The sequence below is a fragment of the Phocoena phocoena genome, chromosome 10 (genome assembly GCF_963924675.1).
Source record: "Phocoena phocoena chromosome 10, mPhoPho1.1, whole genome shotgun sequence".
NCBI classification, from domain to species: domain Eukaryota; kingdom Metazoa; phylum Chordata; class Mammalia; order Artiodactyla; family Phocoenidae; genus Phocoena; species Phocoena phocoena.
Genome location: NC_089228.1, coordinates 71,410,518 through 71,430,808, shown reverse-complemented (window position 1 = coordinate 71,430,808; position 20,291 = coordinate 71,410,518). Strand labels below are relative to the sequence as shown.

The window sequence follows — 20,291 nt, the reverse complement described above, 5'->3', positions numbered from 1 at the left end:
AGAGAATGAGATCAGGGTATGTACATGTTAGAGACAGGAAAGCAAGAAAGGAAGGTCATGAATGCGGACTGTGCTGGTTGACCCCATCCCATCAGGGATTGGATGATGAAATAGAAGGTGGAGGTTCTTCTAGAGCATCTTGAGGTTGAGAAAATTATGTGAAGTCAAACAAACAGTCTCTCCTCGCTGTGCTGATATCCTGGGAGACGTCAAGAAGTGTAAGGCAGTCTCCCCCTAAAGGAATCAGGCGCTAAGGCATAGGGGCATTAATAGAGGAAAAGGCAAATGACGACAAAAGGGTCAAGCAGCAACATGAAGGCCAAACTATGGTGGAAGTCGCTCTAGCAAGCCACAGAGAGGGGATGTGGAAAGAAGGTAAGGGCAGACAGAGCTGGGTTCAAATCCTATCTCTGCCATTTTCTACCTATGTGACCTTAGGAAGTCCTCTCTCCTCTTTGAACTTCATTTTTGTCATTTGTAAAGAGTACCTACTCAGAAATACTCATTTGTAAATGGTACCTACTTCAGAGGGTGTCCTGAGAGTTTAAAAGCAGACTGATGTAAACTACTGGCTCAGGATTTATAGCACAGTAGGTGCCTAGTAAAAGGTATAGTGGATGATGATGATGTACCCAGGTGTAGGGTGATCAGTGGTATTGAGGACCTGTTCAGGTAGACTCCCAGTGCTTTCCTTTTGTCTGTATCTGAATATGGTATTTAAGCCAGAGTTCTAAACTACCTTGGGGAGCTCCTCATTTTACCCTGGGTATTTCCCACATATACATGAGGTATACATGTTTAAAAGCTTGTTTGCTTTTCTCTTATTAATCTTCTTTTATTACAAGGATCTCAGCTGAGAACTCAGAGGGTAGAGGGAAAATGATTTTTCCTCCCCTACATCTGTCAACCTCTAGCCTCCTTCCTCCACTGAGGTCTCTCCAACTTCAGGCAGCCTTTTTGGACCAGATCTATGAAACCTATGCTGGTAGTTTCACATAGGTGCAGCCCGCATCCGGTCCATGGGACGCACCCATTTCATTCACCCCAGCAAACTCATGGAGCCCTGGTGGATCCCCATACAGCCATCTTCTCTTCACTCTACCGTGGGGACAGCTAGTCATTGGCAGTCTCTGCCCATTGTAGTTCTCAGGTTTGAGTCAGACTCCAGTCTGCTGTGTCTCCCAAACTCCAGGGGACGCTTAACAAGCTCTCCAAGTTGTGACCCTGAAGCCCCTCTCCCTAAGCTTGTGGTAAGGGGCAGGTGTCCACTCCCTTCTGCGCCCAGGGTCACAGGACACCAAAACTGTCTCCAAGAATCCTCTCCTAGTCTTCAAGATCCCCACAACTTTATACCCTTGATGTGGGCAAGGTTTAGATACCTTTTTGTGTGTGTTGCACTGGTCTCCCAGCTCACTCTGGAATGGGGCATCTATTTCCTTGGGACTTCCATTAGTCAAGGTTCAGCTGCAGACAACAAAATCCAATGTACCTATGTTAAGTAGAAAGGGATCCTTTTAAAATAGAATATTAAATGGTTTACAGAATCAGATCCTACTCTGAGCTTCTGGGAATGACTGTCAAAGCCACACTACAGCGGGGGGAGATTAAGGGGCCACTGCTCTTCCCACAGTCAGCACTCTGAAGAATCAGCAAACTTTGCAAATCAGGAAGCTACTGGCATAGTTTCTCCAGACCCACCCCACGTCAGCCACACTCTATCCCACCAAAGTGGATGCCTTTTTCCCTACTTAACTCAGTTCCAAATTTGTTTCATACAAATGCCTTTGATGGGTAAAGCCTAAATTATCTCTGGAGCCCTAGCTGCCAGAAAACCTGAGAAATGATTGTGCAGACCTTTCATAATAAAGAGGCCCACGAGAAGGAGGTGGGAACGGAATTTAATTCCACAGCATCTGCCCAAACAATCTCAGCGAAAACTGAGATGAAAATAGTTCACATTTTAAAGATTTTCTTTCTTGCTGTCAGTGAAAGACAAACTGAGTGGAAAACAAACACCCACTCTTTGTTGTGTTATGGCAAATACATTCTTTTATCTATTATAGAGTTATGTTATAACAGCAAGTTCCTATTCACCAAAAATAATATTTTGGATATTATTATATGCTATATATCACCCTCAAGCCATAAAAAGATACAGACCCAGAGAACAAATTCCAAACTTTATGGTACTTTTCTTGGAAACTTCAGTGTGTTCTAAAAAATGAATCCTATTTCCCATCCATCTACTTTATTCTATTCCTGGGATACTGACATAATCACTCATTGTGCAGTGACATTTGGAAAATTCACCTTCCACGGCAGTCACGAAAGTAAAAATAGTTCCACTTTAGCGTCCTGTAAATTGAGAGTTTTCAGAACTTCATAAAATCAGAAACGAGTACTTTAGGAACCAAGTGCAGGTCTTTGGGGGTAGGGGTTGCTGTTTCTACCAATTGCGGCTATTATATTGTGATCCTTCCTCAATCTTAATCCAGCCCCGTCTTTGAAAGACTTGCCTTGAACCAAACTTCCCAGTACATTCGGACCTTGCCTTATCTAAGCCGCTCTCAGAGCTCTGTTGAGGCTGAGTTCTTGAACTCCGTGAGGAATAAGTTCAGCTTTCTCTTATTAACACGTTGTGCTGGGGATATTTGAGAAACAGCACGGGACAATGTAATTAAATCCATCCATTTCCCCCTTATGACTTATGCTTTGGGGTCTTATTTAAGATGTCCTTTCCAATCTGAAACACAATTATATTCTGAATATTGTCTTTTAGACAATGTATGAAGAGAGTCTCACACATTATCTTCTATTAGCTTTACAGTTTTGACACAAACAGGACACAACAAAGAAATCTGCCCCTTAGGATGGTGGCAGGGTCTTGTTAAAGTCCACCTCCGTCATTTAGAGCTGTGCTAGTACTCTAGCCATTAACCTCATGTGCCTATTTGCATTTAAGTTAATTAAAATTCAACGAAAAATAAGAATTCAGTTCCTCAGTTGCATTTGCCTCATGTCAGAGCTGAACAACCACACGTGGCGAGCGCCTACTGTGCTGGATGGGCAGGTACAGAACAGCTCCATTATTGCAGGAAATGGTGTCAGACAGCACTGCTTTCTGTATTTCTGTTTCAACATAACTGGCCGGCTAACAAAGCTTTCAGTTCCTTGTTATAAATTTAGTGTCTTACTAATACAGATGAAAACTTTTTATAGCACACTGTACTTTCACGCCTGGGTAGTTTGCTTTAGCGTTTCCATTTAACTAAAGCAGATTTTCCTCTTAGAGAATCACACTTCTGATTTTGTACTTTCCTTTCTCAGAGAAGGGTTTATATTATTTTGGTGCTTCAATCCTTTTGCCCTATTCCCCCCAAGTCCCCTCCAAAGCCTTCTTGCCCTCGCACAAAGCAAGTGCAAGTGCGGCCCATTTGGATGGATGAGGGGGATACACTGCCGGAAGCCAGGGTGCATGGGGGCTGCTCGGCAGTGGGCAAAGCGCTGGGGGGCCGGGTGTTGGAGGACAGGGTCCAAATGCCCAGCTCGGCTTTGATATCTTTCTGTGAAGTCTGTGAAACGTGGGCAAGTCACTGGCCTGCTCTTCAGCTCAGCCTCCACAAGAAAAAAGGCTGGAGATCCGCTCTGGGGTCCCCTCTGCATGCGATCAAGGCACATGCGTGAACAGCGATGCAGAGTTGAGCAAAGCAGGGCTCACGCGGTTAAGTTAAGCCCCCTTGGCCCTCGGGGGACTCGCAGGCTGTCTAGAGAGGATGGAAGAATGTCCACAACAGGGTGGTGACAGAACACAGCACAGAATCAGGGCCAGTGCAGCCAGACGCTACGTGCTCAGGGCAGGGTCGGATGGTGGCTGCAGGCTGGAGTCCTCTGCACCAGCTTCTTGCAAGAGGGCCCCCTTGTGGCCCAACACAAGTGAGGCTAGTTGGGGAGTAGCCCCCAGAGGCATTCCGGGGGCTGGTGAGGGGGACAAGCTCCAGCAGCCTGAGGCACGACCAGCATGGAGTGGGACCATAAGGAGACTGGACACCCCGGGGGCTAGAGACAGGGTGGGCACAGATAATGGGGTCTTAACGCAGACCCAGGCCTCTAACCGAGCAGTGAAGTCCAGTTAATGCAGGGGAGCTGAGCACTCTCGTGAGCTCAGTAAGCAAGACACACAGTCAGGGACAAGTAGCTGTAGACCCCTCCCCAATTTGTCCCCTCTTCTCTGGGCTGCCTAGTGACCACTTGGCCTCCAGGTCTCTTCGTTACTTTCCTCAGAAACTCCAGCTTCCCAACTCCTCTCTCCTGTTGTCGCCCTTCTCCCTGGGGCTCCTGGAGGCCCAGCTCCGCAGCAGGACCGGGGCAGGGAGACTTCTGCTCATTTTAGGGAGCGGAGATAATTACGTTACCTGAACAGGACACTGTGCATACCAAACGCACCCAGGGAGAGCTGGGTTATAACCAACTGGGAAAAACCGTGGATTCAACACCCACTGGAATGTATGCCTGACCGGCATGCAGTACAGCAAACCCACCTCAGGTAAACTAGTCACTTAACATGACCCTACTCGGTGTTCTTTAAGCCTAATCAAACTAAGTGTTTTAAAAACGTTTTCTTTGTTAGTTATCAAGTGCTTATAAATATTTTGTGCAAATAGTCTCTCTCCCTTTTTAAGTGAAATTTTTTATTTTAGAGTAGTTTTAGGGTTCAGAAAAATGAGGCTATTACACAGAGTTCCCATATATCCCACACCCAGTTTCCCTTATTGCTAATATCTTACCTTAATGTGGTACATTTGTCATAATTACTGAACCAATAATGATATATTATTATTGACTAAAGTTCGTACTTCATTCATATTTCCTTAGCTTTTACCTAATGTCCTTTTTCTGTTCCAGGGTTCCACCCAGGACACCTCATCACATTGAGTCTGCATGTCTCCTTAGATTCTTCTTGGCTGTGACCGTTTCTTAAAATTTCCTTATTTTTGATGGTTTTGACAGTTTTGAGGAGTACTGGCCAGGTATTTCATGAAGTCTTTCATTTGAGAGTTGTTTGATGTTTTTTCTCATGGGGTTAGGGGTTTGGGGGAGGAAGACTGCAGGGGTAAAATGCTGTTCTCATCACATCTTATCAAGGGTTCATGCTATCAATGTGATTATCACTCTTGATCTTAACCTTGATAACCAGGCTGAGGCGGTGACTGTCAGTCTCGTCTACCATAAAGTTACTCTTCCCCCCTTCTCCATGCTGTCCTCTTTGGACACTATGGATGGCCCACACTTAGGGGGTGGGGAGTTATGCTTTCCCTCCTTGAGGGCAGAGTATCTACATAAATTATTTGGAATTCTTCTGCATGGGAGATTTGTCTGTTCTCCCCCATTTATTTATTTATTCAATCATTTCCTAGGAACCATCTTTACAGTTCCTTGAATTAAAACTTTGCCCCCCCCAAACCTCCCAGGGTGGAAAGACATCATTGACCTCCCCCATGCCTGGAACTCAGGACCCAGCTCGGGCCACCAAGGGCCCCTGACCACTCGCAGGCAGAACACAAAGTGAAAGAAAAGAGGAACAGCCTCTTCACCACGGTTTCATTTTGGGCATCCCCAGGCGCCCCCAGCAACAGTGAAGAAGTGTGACGGGGTGGAAGGTGTGAGCTGTGGAGATGGGGAGGAGTTGGGCCACAGGGAGCAAGTGAGGCTTTTTAAAAATGTTTTGGTCACGCCACGTGGCATGTGAGATCTTGGCTCCCCGACCAGGGATTGAACCTGCACTCCCTGCAGTGGAAGCGTGGAGTCTTAACCTCTGGACCCCCAGGGAGGGCCCGGCTTTTTGCTTCAAAAGCATATTTTTTTTGAAGTATAGTTGATTTACAATGTTGTGTTAGTTTCAGGTATACAGCAAAGTTATTTATATATGCTGGATTCAAGTTCTTTCTCCCAATCCATAGCTTGCCTTTTTGTTTCCTTAAATAGGTGTTTGATGGGCAAAATTTTAATTTCTCATTAAGTCTAGCTAATCAAAATTTGAAATTTTGTGCTTAGTGTTTTTTGTGTCCTATCTAGAAAACATTTGACTAGCCCAAAGTCATGAAGATACTCTCTAATGTGAGGCTTTTTTCTTTTTTAAAATTTTTTAAAAGAGGAACAGCCTCTTACTTTCCTCTACAATGACATTCTAGAAGCTTTATCGTTTTAGTCTTTACATTTAGGTTTATGGTCCATTTTAAACTAATTTTCATATATTATATGAGGCAAGACTTGAGGTTCGCTTTTGTCCTTGATCCAGTTGTTTAAGCACCAATTTTTTAAAAAGACTTTTTTTCATATTTAATTACCTTTAGCAAACATTGATTTACTGTATATGTGGGCCTATTTCTGGATCCTCTATTTTATTCTATTGATTTATTTGTCCTTACACGAATACCACGCTGTCTTGATTACTGTAGCAAATATTTACATCAGATAATGTAAGTATTTCAACCTGTTTTTCTTTTTCAAGATTGTTTTGGCTATTCCATAACCTTTGCATCTCTGTATAAATTTTAGGATCATATTGTTAATTTCCACAAATAAAATGTCTATTGACTGATGAGTGGATAAACAAAATGTATATCCATACAATGGAATATTATTCAGCTATTTAAAGGAGTGAAGTACTGATATAACGTTGCAGAAAGTACTGCTACAACATGGCCAAATCTCAAAAACACTACCCTAAAGGAGCCGATCACAAAGCACCAATACTGTATGATTTTGTTTTCTTGAATTGTCCAGAAGAGGCAAATCTATAAAGATAGAAAGTAGTGGTCACCTGGGGCTGCAGTGTGGGGAGAGGCAGGAAAAGGGAGAGTGATAAGCTGGAAAGTGGCCTCCCCAAGGATATCCACATCCTAATCCCCAGAACCTGTGAATGTTACCTCATATGGCAAACCAAGGGGCTTTGCAGATGTGGTAAGTTAAGGATTTTTTTTTTTTAAACATCTTTATTGGGGTATAATTGCTTTACAATGGTGTGTTATTTTCTGCTTTATAACAAAGTGAATCAGTTATACATATACATATGTTCCCATATGTCTTCCCTCTTGCGTCTCCCTCCTTCCCACCCTCCCTATCCCACCCCTCCAGGTGGTCACAAAGCACCTAGCCGATATCCCTGTGCCATGCGGCTGCTTCCCACTAGCTATCTACCTTACGTTTGTTAGTGTGTATATGTCCATGACTCTCTCTCGCCCTGTCACAGCTCACCCTTCCCCCTCCCCATATCCTCAAGTCCGTTCTCCAGTAGGTCTGCGTCTTTATTCCTGTCTTACCCCTAGGTTCTTCATGACATTTTTTTCCCTTAAATTCCATATATATGTGTTAGCATACGGTATTTGTCTTTTTCTTTCTGACTTACTTCACTCTGTACGACAGACTCTAGGTCTATCCACCTCATTACAAATAGCTCAATTTCGTTTCTTTTTATGGCTGAGTAATATTCCATTGTGTATATGTGCCACATCTTCTTTATCCATTCATCCGATGATGGGCACTTAGGTTGTTTCCATCTCCGGGCTGTTGTAAATAGAGCTGCAATGAACATTTTGGTACATGACTCTTTTTGAATTTTGGTTTTCTCAGGGTATATGCCCAGTAGTGGGATTGCGGGGTCATATGGTAGTTCTATTTGATTATCCTGGATTATGTGGCTGGCACTAAATGCATTCACATGTATCCTTATAACAGGAGACAGAGGGAGGTCTGAACACGCACAGAAGAGAAGGTGATGCGGAGATGGAACAGAGAGATTTGAAGATGCTGGCTTTGAAGACTGGAGTGATACAGTCACAAGCCAAAGAGTGTTGGCACCCACTGGAAGCTGGAGGAAGCAAGGGCTAGATTCTTCCCTAGAGTCTCTGAAGGGATCACAGCCTTGCCAATACCTTGATCCTGGATCAGTGATACTGACTTCAGACTTCTGGCCTCCAGAACTGTGAGAGAATATATTTCTATTGTCTTAAGCCACCACATTTGCAGTAATAGGAAACTAATGCAGGATGTGACTGCTAATGGGCATGGGGCTTCATTTTAGGGGGACGAAATGTTCTAAAACTGGACTGTGATACACTGAAGTGTATACTTTAAATGGGTCAATTTTATATTATGTGAATTATATCTCAATAAGGCTGATATACGATGTTTGTGGGGACTCCCCTGGTGGTGCAGGGGTTAAGAATTCACCTGCCAATTCAGGGGACATGGGTTTGGTCCCTGGTCCGAGAAGATCCAACATGCCGCAGAGCAACTAAGCCTGTGTGCCACAACTACTAAGTCTGCGCTCTAGAACCCGTGAGCCACAACTACTGAGCCTGTGTGCCATAACTGCTGAAGCCTGTGCGCCTAGAGCCCGTGCTCTACAAGAGAAGCCACCGCAATGAGAAGCCCGCGCGCCACAACTAGGGAAAGCCTGCGTGCAGCAACGGAGACCCAATGCAGCCAAAAATAAATAAATAAAATAAATAAATTTATTAAAAAAAGACATATTAGACTAAAGAGCCCTTAAACTCATTAAGAAGAAAACAAACAAATAAAAATGAAAAAAATCTGAAGAGACCCATCTCAAAGAAGATATGTTGATGGCAAATAGATACAATAAGATATACTCAGTATCATTAGTTATTGGAGAAATGCAAAATAAAATCACAATGAATACTACTGCACACTATTAGAATGGGAGAAAAAATACCTGGCAACAATAAAATGCTAGGAAGGATAGGGAGCAACAGGAACATCAATGCAAATGCAAAACGGGCAGCCACTTTGAAAAACAATTAGTTTCTTTAAAATTAAACATAATCTTACCATACAACGCAGCAATTTCACCGTAGGTATTTACCCAAGTGAAATGTAAACCTATGTTCACACAAAAACCTGTGTATAAATATTTGTAGTAGTTAAAAAAAATTATTTATTTATTTATTACACAGCAGGTTCTTATTAGTTATCTATTTTATACATGTTAGTGTCAATCCCAGTCTCCGAATCCATCTCACCCCCACCCCCCTGCTTTCCCCCTTTGGTGTCCATACATTTGTTCTCTACATCTGTGTCTCTACTTCTGCCTTGCAAACCAGTTCATCTGTACCATTTTTCTAGATTCCATATATATGTGTTAATATATGATATTTATTTTTCTCTTTCTGACTTATTTGGAATAACCCCAAACTGGAAACCAAATCTGATTGTCCCTGACCTGGGAGGGATATGTATAAACAATTGTGATACATCCATACAATGGGGTCCTGCTTTGAAGTAAAAAGAAACAAAGTACTGATATACTCAACACACAACATCTCAAATGCCTCATACTAAGTGAAAGAAGCCAACTTAATATGCTTGGCTGGAGGAAAGGGAACCCTCCTACACTGTTGGTGGGAATGTAAGTTGGTGCAGCCATATGGAAAACAGTATGGAGGGTCCTCAGAAAACTAGAGTTGCTACATGATCCAGCAATCCCACTCCTGGGCATATATCCGGACAAAACTATAATTCAAAAAGATACATGCACCCCTATGTTCATAGTAGCACTATTTACAATAGCCAGGACATGGAAACAACCTAAATGTCCATTGACAGATGAATGGATAAAGAAGGTGTGGTACATATATACAATAGAATATTACTCAGCCATAAAAAAGAATGAAATAATGCCATTTGCAGCAACATGGATGGAACTAGAGATTATCATACTAAGTGAAGTAAGTCAGAAAGACAAATACCATATATCACTTATATGTGGAATCTAAAATATGACACAAGTGAACTTATCAACCAAACAGAAACAGACTCACAGACAGAGAACAGACTTGTGGTTGCCAAGGGAGAGGGGGTTGGGGGAGGGATGGATTGGGAGTTGGGGATTAGCAGATGTAAGCTATTATATATAGAATGGATAAACAACAAGGTCTCACTGTATAACACAGGGAACTATATTTAATATCCTGTGATAAACCATAATGGAAAAGAATATTAAAAATGTATATATGTATAACTGAATCACTTTGCTGTACAGCAGAAATTAACACAACATTGTAAATCAACTATACTTCAATAAAAAATATATGCTACACACTGTACCAGTCCATTTTTATAACATTCTGGAAAGGGTAAAACTATAGAGGGAAAAAAAAAAACCAGATCAGTTTCCTAGGAACTGAGGGTGGAGCAAGGGGAGAACTAAAAAAGGACACGAGGAAACTTTGGCGGGTAATGAAACACTTCTATATCTTGATTATGGTGGTGGTTACAAGTTCCCATGGGTTTCTCAAACTCCCAGAACTTTCTACTGAAAAGGGTGAATTTTACTCTATGTAAATTAGAACTTAATTTTTTAAAATCCAAAATAGAAAGACACAAAAATATCCTGCTATGTTAAATTATTTTGTACACAAAAGCCTAATTAACGTATACACATTTTTAGAGATTTTGATAAATCCTTCCAAATTTCCCTCAGAAACATTGGATCCAGTTTATACCTGTCTGTCAATGGAATGAGAGCATTTGGGTTTTTATATCCTTGTCAGCACAACTATCAGTGATTGCACTTTTCACAAGGCCTCACTCAGGGCTAGGGACACAGCAGGGATTTAATAGAAGCATTTATTCCAAGCACATGAAGTCCCCACAAGAGATAAATGAGATTTTCCCTGAGTCCTGAAGCCATTTACTGTTCTGATGGAGGAAAGAAAGGAAGGAAGATACCATGTGTGTTGGGAGGAGAGACAGCCTCTGAACTCCGGGGTCTGAGGAGCAGTGTTAAACTGGGGGAGAATATGAAAAAGGAAGGGTGAATAAGGAAAGCATACTATGTCTTATGGGGGCTGAGAGGTCTGAAGTGACAACTGTATCTCATTTCTATATGCTGGTGCCCAGCACCAGGCATAGCACATAAGGCTGTAAGAACAAACAAACTGATGAGTGAATGAATGAATGTTGAGACTAAAATTTGGGATCAGCAAAGATAAAACTTCCTTGCTCTGGGAATTGCGGGTTCAAGCTCCGTTTAAGACTGTGGCCATGCAAACTTGAGGACGTTTGACTCTGAGTCCTGTCTAAGGAGAAGAAAGTCAGCATAGGTGAGTAGGGGGAGGGCACATAGTCATGAGGGTCCACCTGGGTCCCCACGCACATAGGAGCCTACGACACAACTCCTGGATGTCAGAAGTCTATCCTTCTGATTCTCAGCCCTGGGGACTGAGTGAAGGGTGGGGTCTTGGGCCAAATGCTGGGTCATTTTAGCTGGAGCTGGGCGGCTGTATAGGAGAGATAGGGTTGGTTGAGAGGAAGTTGAGTGCGCATGCCTGTGTGCTGGCTGGGGGCTGGAGCAGGGGAAGAAGGGGTAGGGGGCGTGGTTTCTGGAGAAGAGGTGGGGGAGGGGAAGCATTGGGGCTGCTTTAGGAAGGCTGCAGCAGGGAGCCGGAGTCTTGACAGAGCTGATGGGTGATTAGAGGTGTTGGTAGGAGAGGCAGAGAGAGGGATAAAGGTAAGGAGATGTGAGCATTGAAAAGGAGAGGTAGCTGCCGCTTGTGTAAATATGAGACAGTGCATGAGTGTGTGTGTGTGTGTGTGTATGAGAGAGTGTGTGAGTGTATGTGTGAGTATGAGAGAGTGTGTGTATGTGTGTGTGTGTGTGTGCGTGCGCAGGCATACGTGAGAGCACGGGGGCTCCTCCCTGAACCCAAACTTTATGCTCCGAGTCTTACGATTTGAATCTTCTTTTCTCCTGTCACTCTAACCATGACAAAAATAAGGTTGCATTTGAGCATGTAAGGGGTTATTTGCAAGTGTGAGCTTGAGTGACTGTTCTGACCAGCCAGGAGCCTGGGAGAGAGAGAGGCAGAGAGCCGGGACAAACACACAGATGCACGAATGAGTGCATGAATAAGCACATGGGAGTTTACAAGAAGCTCCCCTGAGTGTGGGTTCATGAAAAACGCTGGGTCTGAGATGCCCCACCCAAGCCCCGTAGCCTGTATCTCTGGGTCTCTGAGCACAGAGGATTCCAGGGACGTCTGTGCCTGAGGTTCTAGAAACCTCACGCTAGCCCCCTAGAATAATGAATAACTGGCTTCAAAGGATGGCATTCCTAATGGACCAGATTCCAGGAGGGAATCCAAAGAGGGTGAGGAGTCTTCTGACCCCGAGAGCCCTCCCTGGGCTGGGAGGCCCCGGACCGGGTGGAGCAGCCACACCTGCCTGAAGTTTTGAGTAAGAGGGGGTGGAAACTGCACCAGCACCGCCCTCTCGCAGGCCCTGCGGGCCCCTGCGGTCTGCCGGTCACAGTGGGTCCCACAACTTCCTCACTTCCCTAAATGGGCAACTTCATATTTAGAACCCCAGGTCTTCCCTGGCAGCCCCAAGTGGTACGTCCAGCATAGGCCTGGGGCCCTAACCTCGGATCCCTGCCCCCTGCTGGACTTGTGCCCGTCCCCACTGCTGGGAGCCATGGCTCCCGCCTTGCTGCTGCTGCTGTGGCTCCAGGGCCCTGTCGCAGGTGAGAGGGTGGGCGGGTGGCTTACGGGGGAGGGAATGGTCTGCTCCTGGACCCGCTTCCTGCTTTTCCTTTGCTCAGTGATCTTGTGGGGTCGGAGGAGGAGGAGACGGTCTGGCTGACCTCGTAGCTCCCCAGCAGAGACGGGTGAGAAGGTGCCCTCCTAGTTATCTGGCCCCGGGCAAAGCTAACCCAGGCCTCACAAACTAAGATAAAGCTCTGGACCCTCTCTGCATGGGCCCCTTTATCTGCCTGTCTTCCTCAGGACCTCTGACCAGGGCCACCCCACTTCCTCACACACAACAAGCCCTCATCCCTTGGCCTCTGTCGGGAGAGCCCTGTTTGGTGCCTATGGGAATCATTACCTTACGTGTGTGCGCTTTGAATTTGCTTTTTCTTGGAATGTTGATGCCACGACCTCCGTCCTTACCCCCTGTCCTGGGGTGGGGGTAGGGAAGCAATCCCTGAAGCAATCTCTCCCACCCCACATCTACTAAATGCTCCTTGAGGGGGCCTCACCCCATCCTGCCTCGCTTGCTGCCATGACAACCAAGTTACCATTTCCTGTTCAGTTCTGCGCACCTCCTGTGCGAGGGGTGGAAGGTGGGCACATGTAAACACAGTGCCCTGGAGACCCATTCCAAGGTCACCCTATCTGTACGCCTCTCCCAGAGAGACCCGCTTTTCCAGGCCAGAAGAGTGTCCCCTGGGGTCCCCCAAACCTGCCACCTGCCAAATAATTGAGTTAGATCCTTCTGTTTAACTTGCATGGGACAAAGAGATACGAGAGAGGGCGTTACCTTACTCCAAGCCTCAACTCTAGTGGCGGCTGGGTTGGAAACTAAGGTGGATGTCTGGGGTGCTGGGCCTTTGGCTATCACAGCTCTGGGTTCCATTGGGAAAGTCTGGAGCAACCTGCATTTGGGAGAAGGAGACGTGCACTGAGCATGTACTACATTCAAGGCACTGTCCTGGGGCACAGTTCTCAGAGTCAGCCAGAGACAGATAAGAAACAGAGACATTAAGTGATCTGCTCACATGGTTAGTCAGTGGTAGAACCCGAGTTTTAACCTATGTTTATTTAGACTCCAAAATGCTGTCCACTCTGTCCTCCTGGGGAGAACTGTGTGCGTGTCTGCAGAAGGCTCGGAGGGTGTTAGAGGAGGAAATGCCAAGCTGAGGGTGGGTAGAGGGCTGGAGGACCCTCACTGCAGCTTTCTCTCTCTCCCTGTTCCTGATTCACCACCCCAGCCTTAGTTTTACCCCCTCCCCATCAGACCACGGGTTATGAAGCTCACTGACCACATCTTCTTCCTAGGCATAGAAGGCAACATATGAACAGTGAGTAACTGTAGAATTCTTTGGTTTACACTCCATTGGGAGTGTATATAAATGTCCAGGCATATCGGATCTATGGGTTTTAGGTAACTAGAATATTTTATTTTTTCTTTTTTTTGCGGTACGCGGGCCTCTCACTGTTGTGGCCTCTCCTGTTGTGGAGCACAGGCTCCGGACGCACAGGCTCAGCGTCCATGGCTCACGGGCCCAGCCGCTCCGCGGCACGTGGGATCTTCCCGGACCAGGGCACGAACCCGTGTCTCCTGCATCGGCAGGTGGACTCTCAACCACTGCGCCACCAGGGAAGCCCATAGAATATTTTAAAATTAAACATCACCTAGAATGAACTCAGACAACTTGCTATTTAAAAGGTGACTAGAGTAAACCTGTTTTTGAAACAAATAACTACTCTTAATATTTTCAAAGATTGAATTTTCTTATCTACCTAAGTTCGTTGTGTTCTGGAATTTCAGAATGATGACTTGCGTTTGTGTCTGTGTCTCTGTCTTATTGAGGGCAGGACCTGACTCTTTCCCACAAGACCCTGAAGACAGGGCTTATTATTCTTCCATCAGACTAGAAAATGCCGCAAAGAAAATGGCTGCGTCTGCTGAAGTTCCCTGAGTGTAAGGGCTGAGTTTCCTTCGTTAGACTAGGGGCTCCCTGTGGGCTAGGCCTGTGTCTCCACCATCAGACTGGGCGTCCCCGTAGCGCTAGCCCTAACTTCCTCATCATTTTAGGATTCCCCAAGGGCACAGGACTACTGTCTCCCCCATCAGTCTGGGAACTACGGGGCAGGGCTAGTGTCTCCTCCAACAGACCAAGAGCTCCCTGGGGGACGAGCCTGTGTCCCCCTCCATTGGAGTTGGGCTGTATTTCTTCTTCACACTCTTGAGTTCCATGACAGCAGAGCAATATCCACCTCCTCTCCCTTCACCATGAGCTTTGAGTTTCAAGATGCTTCCTTCCTCCTTTCTCAACAAGTCGTGTCTCCCCAGGTGCCCCTGTCGAGAGCGTGTACTCCAAAGTGCGGCACTTTGAAGGGGAGACTCTGTCTGTGCAGTGCTCCTACAAGAGCCGCAAAAACCACACAGAGGGTAAGGTTTGGTGCAAAATCAGGAGGAAGAAGTGCGAGACTGTGTTCACCCGTGTTGGGGTGCAGGGGCCGCGCTATTTGCTGCAGGACGATACCCAGGCCAAGGTGGTCAGTATCACCATGGCGGCCCTGAGGCGCCAGGACTCGGGCCGGTACTGGTGCATGCGCAACAACTCTGGCATCCTCTACCCTCTGATGGGCTTCCTGCTGGAAGTGTCTCCAGGTGAGCAGGCCTGCTGGGGCACTGGGATGCTGGGGGGGGGGGGGTGTCCTCCCCGCCCTGTACTCCACTGACATCAAATATAACAATAATAATAATCCATCAATAGGCATGATGTACAGTGGGGTTTTCACAATTCCTTTACAGACAGCTTCATGGGCATTCTTGTCACCCTTTTACAGATGAAGGAAATGAGATGTAAAAAGTCCTCGCGGCTCTGACTTTGTCCAGGGTCACAGAACTAGCAAGTGGACGAGATGAGATTAGAACTCAGGACTCTCTGTGCTTGTTTTATTCAATCATCTGTTCCATATATATTCACTGAGCCCTGATTCTGTGCCAGGCACTATTCTAGGCTCTGAGGATACAGTGGTGAGCAAAACCGGACCCATTCCTACCCTAGGGGAGGTGACAGGCAATAGCACATTGTCAGATAAACAGTTGCAGATAACAATAAATGTTCTGAAGAAAATAAAACAATGTGATGAACTAGAAAGTTCAGTGGTGGGGGGAGCTACTGAATTAGTGGGGCATCAGAGAAGACCTCCCTGAGCAGACGACGTCAAGCAGAGCCTGCGTGTGATGAGAGCTTTCTAGCCCTGTTGAAAGTGGGTGATTCAAAGGGCTTTCCAGCTGGACAGAACTGCACGTGCAAAGTCCCTGAGGTGAGAAGAAGCTGGTCCATATTGAGTGTGGGGCAGAGTGATAGAAGATGAGGCTGGACAGGCAAACAGCAGCCCTAAAGTCCATGATTTGGGGTTTGAGTTTTATCCTAGGTAGAATAGGAAGCTATGGGAGAGTTTAGAGGAGGTGATATGGTGCCTCGTCTTTAAGGTTATCAAAACTCTCCCTTGAGTGTAGAAAAAGAGAGGAGGGCCAAGAATGTAGCCCTGTGCTCCTTCCACATTTATAAGATGGGAAAGGGTGAGGAGCCAGACAAAGAGCAGCCAGTGACTGTGAAACTTATTATCCACCCTTCCCTGTTCCCCTAACCCAACTGCATCCCCATCTTCTGTTGGGTCTGAGCTAGGGTAACTGCTGTCTCTAAGATATGGAGCAAATCTCATTCCTTCCCTCTCCGGGTTCCGATTTAGCCCTAGGGAAGGAGTCGAAACCAATTTATTGAAGCCTTAATTTGCAGGGATACAAACATGAAATGGTTTTATTTTTCCCTTAGTGTATCCATCTGTTGTACTATGTCAGATCTCACTTTCCATCTCTTAACCACAGTTTGGGGAGATTCCAACTTTGCAGACCTTTTCAATTATTAGGAAATGAGAAATGCACAGGCAATTAAAAAGGCCAATCTTCTAGCAATATATGCTCTTCCAGTCCCCCTTGAAAACCAGGTTTATGGCCCCAGGCACTTGAAGTGGAGAAGGGGGACTGCTGCTGTCCAGCTCCCCATCCTTGATCTCAGGAGGTAGGGAAGGGGTACCCCTCTCCATCACCTCCTCCTGGCCCTGCCCCTCCCAACCCTTTGGTATATTGAGGCAGGCATGAAGGAGAGGGAAACGGTTGTGTGACTTCACTGACCCTTGTAGGAGGTCTCTCTCTGTTGGATGTCACTCCTTTTCTGCCCACTCTTAGATCCTCTGTGGCCAAATGCCAGCTCTCCCAAGGCACCTGTGTCTGAGTTCTTTGAAAGGTCCTTTGGGGGCCTCTTCACACGGCTGAGCAGGATGATGTGGGAGATCTGGCTCCAGATCAGCCCCTTCCCCCATCCCCACCCTCACCAATGCCACTTGTTCTGGTTCCCTTGCCCAGAAAAATGGGTGCCTTCCACGGTGACCATGTGGCTCTCAGGAGGGCATCCTTGCACGCATAGTAGTGGGAAGCAGCAGCAGCCAGCAGCAGCCCTCTCCCCCTCACCATCCCTCTCTATTTTCCTGTTCCCTGATAAGAGTCAACACTGCCTTCTAGACTGAGCCCTCACAGCTCCTACCACTCCCTCCTCTTCTACCATCCAAAGTCCAAACTTCTTCTAGAAAATGGGATGATAAAGGCCTGAACTGATGCATGAAGGTGGCAGGACCAGTTCCTGTGTCTCTTAATAAGCCCCCAAGGAAGGCACCTGGTCCCGCTGCTCATGGCGTTCTTTGGGATCTGGGCCTTTGATGCTTCCTTGTCTTCGTCTCTGGATCCCAGTCACCAATCATGGAGCAACTGGGAATGTTCATGTTCAACATCAGAGCAGAGAAATCTCTGACTTACAGGAATGAGGAAGGTCCAGGAAGTGACAAGAGAGATGGGGGTGGGGAGGGAAGTGTCCTCTTGGCCCAGGTGGCCTGACAGGGGACACTAAAAATTTTGTGAAAGGCTCTTCCTTCTTTCCTGTGCCTACTTCCTCCTCCCTGACCTCACCCTCTGAACAAGCACGCACCTGGTCCCTCGGCAGAGCAGAATCCTAGGTCCAAGGTCAAGGAGCAAAAGACAAGGACAGGTCCGACCCAGACAAGCGTGTGGGCTGCCGGGAGCTGCTTCTAGCACCAAGGCCCCCGACTCAGTCTCACCTTCCTCCCTCCCTCTCTGGTCCCTCAGCCTCCACAACCAAGAGAAACACTCCTCTTACGAAGCTGCCCACCATCCTCCAGAGTGGAACTGTCGTCACAGCAGGCCCAGCCCTCACTTCAGGCCCTGATGCCCCTTTCACCACCAGCACGACGGTGTTCACACCTGGACTCCTCACCTTGCCTAGACTCTTGCCCTTCCCTGCCTCAGGGAGCATCAGACTGACCTCTGTGACGGGCTACGGCTTCACTGGCACCAGCCCCTCCACCACGGGGCCCAGTAGGACCATGGGGTCCCAGACAGTGACTGCGTCTCCCAGCAATGCCGGAGCCTCCGCTGCTGGCCCAGCCTCCACCCCCACTAAGGCTGGGCACCTATGCACCATGGGATCGCCCACCACGGGAATGTGCCCCACTGGCAGGTCTCTCCTCAACCTATTATCCCCCAGCAGGTACCCGGGGGGCCTGGGTTGAATGCCATTTTCCCAGACATGGCAACAGTTCTTGGTGCCTGAACAGACCCCAAGGTGAAATGTTGCAGCAGACCAGCCCCTTTCGCCCACTGGGAACTCAGTTTGGCCTGTTGCTGAATGGGAGGTGGGAGAGGGAAGCTGGGATGGACATGGGACAGAAATGATGGCAGTGGGAAAGGAGGGCAGGGGCTGGGTCAGCACAAGAGTCTGTGGATGAAGAGGAGAGGGTAGGGACCAGACAAGGGGAGCAGCCTGGGCAGTAGGAAGTGGGAAATGGGGACACTTCAATTTGGGTTCCCTGAGGAGTGGACTCTGAGACCAGGATTCACATTGTATTTGGAACACTGGAAAGAGCATGGGGAAGTGAGACAGGGAAGGGACGGCAGCAGATAGAGAACTTACTGAGGCTGGTTATCACTGTGGGCAGCAAGAGCTCAATCCCATTGGGGAGACTCTAGGGTCCAGTGTCTAGCAGCCACCTGGAGGGCAAGGGAGCTGGGGTATTTATACACCCACTCTGTTGGTCATTGGTAGAGGGCTGCCTGCCATGCGTGGCATGGAGACAGCCAGTGACAAGAGAAAGCCCTCAGGCCCCCCAATTTTTTTATTTTTTATTTATTTATTTTTTTTGGCGGTACACGGGCCTCTCACTGTTGTGGTCTCTCCCGTTGCGGAGCACAGGCTCCGGACACACAGGCTCAGCGGCCATGGCTCACGGGCCCAGCCGCTCCGCGGCATATGGGATCTTCCCAGACCGGGTCACAAACCTGTGTCCCCTGCATTGGCAGGCGGACTCTCAACCACTGCGCCACCAGGGAAGCCCAGGCCCCCAAATTTTTAAATGGAGTTGCTGAGGACTGGTGTACATGGAAGTGATACAGAAAGGGAATATAGGCAGGGCACCTATAGCACCTGTTCCAGAGGACAAAGGTGGGAAGTGCCATCCTCAGTCACCACGAGGAGAGTAAGAACGTTGGTCTCTTCCGTCACAAATGGGGGTCTCTTAGAGCACTTGTCCTCAGCAGATTTGGGGGAATAATGGAGGAGAGGTACTAAAGTGGAGATGCTTCCCTTCGCTGGGGGCAGGGGGCTTCATCCCCTTACCTCTGAGCACCTCACTTCCTTCTCCCACAGCTGGGTCCCCAAGGAAGGGAGGCCATCACTCCCCGCGGGGACTGGCAGGTTTCCCCTGGTCCCACTCCTCTCCCGTGGTGTGCAGAAAGACGTGGGCCAGGGTGGGGCACCCTAGTACTCACCTCCTCCGCACTCTGTCCTGTCTCCGCAGGCACCAGGACTTCTATCCTGCTGTGCTCGTGGCGGTGCTGGCCTTGCTCCCAGTGCCTGTGATGCTGATCGTGGTCTATGGGTTCTGGAAGAAGAGACACATGGGAAGTGAGTAGAGCCCACCCTCCTGGCACCCCGAGGACAGAGCGCTGGGGGGTTTGACACCCTTTCCAAAGTGCCCGACTGCCCTCGGTCCCCAGATGGTGTGTCCTCGCCTGTGTCCAGTCAGGAGGACCGTACAGCACCCAGGTGAGGGAGGTGGGTGGGCAGGCGGCGACAGCTCAGCGTAGCCTTCTGGGGCTGAGCCAACAGCAAGCGGAGGGCAGAGGCAGAGGGGCTGGGCTGGCCCAGGAGCTGTGGGTGGTGGGCAGGGGGACTGCCCTCTTCATCTCTGTCCCCATCCTCGCAGGCTACAGCATGTGCCGTGATCCTGCCAGATCCTGGAGGGACCCATCCACAAGACCGGAGCCTCCGTGGAAGCCTGCTTGGTCTGAAGCCACTTAACTGTATGGTGTGGGGGAGCTTCTCCCAGAGGGGTCCCGGGAGACCAGAGGAGGAGTGAAGATGGGGACCTGTCTGGATTGGAGCCAGGCTGGGGATGAGGACTGTGCAATGCTGGACTCAGGCCTTCCCAGAACCGGAGGCTGCACTGCATCCTCTCAGTTCCCCTGGGCTGCCTGGAACCTGGAGGGGGACAGGGGGCAGAGCAGGGGGCACCAGGTGGGAAGTCCCTGGGGGAAGGGGGGGAACCACTGAGGTGATTCTGCTGAGAGCCACAGACTCCTGGGCCCTGGCTGGATGGCAGAGAAGCCCCAGGTGTGCTGTTTGCAGA

The 20,291-nt window shown here is 47.9% G+C and overlaps 1 protein-coding gene across 1 annotated transcript; it reads left to right on the top strand.

Moving 5' to 3' along the window:
- The first annotated feature begins 12,335 nt into the window (after positions 1–12,335).
- LOC136129627 (trem-like transcript 2 protein) lies at positions 12,336–19,963 on the top strand. The gene is made up of 5 exons (XM_065885963.1): positions 12,336–12,541; positions 14,875–15,195; positions 17,734–18,154; positions 19,461–19,567; positions 19,869–19,963. The coding sequence occupies exons 1-5, from the start codon at positions 12,493–12,495 to the stop codon at positions 19,961–19,963; spliced, it is 993 nt and encodes a 330-aa protein (XP_065742035.1). The 5' UTR covers positions 12,336–12,492.
- Positions 19,964–20,291: the final 328 nt, after the last annotated feature.

What these genes read in the sequence shown, in the direction of transcription:
- LOC136129627 (XM_065885963.1), top strand. Translation starts at nt 12,493, where the DNA reads ATGGCTCCCGCCTTGCTGCTGCTGCTGTGGCTCCAGGGCCCTGTCGCA. An exon ending in CCTGCTGGAAGTGTCTCCAG is followed by an intron (nt 15,196 to 17,733) that starts GTGAGCAGGCCT and finishes CTGGTCCCTCAG; the next exon opens with CCTCCACAACCAAGAGAAAC. An exon ending in GAAGAAGAGACACATGGGAA is followed by an intron (nt 19,568 to 19,868) that starts GTGAGTAGAGCC and finishes CCATCCTCGCAG; the next exon opens with GCTACAGCATGTGCCGTGAT.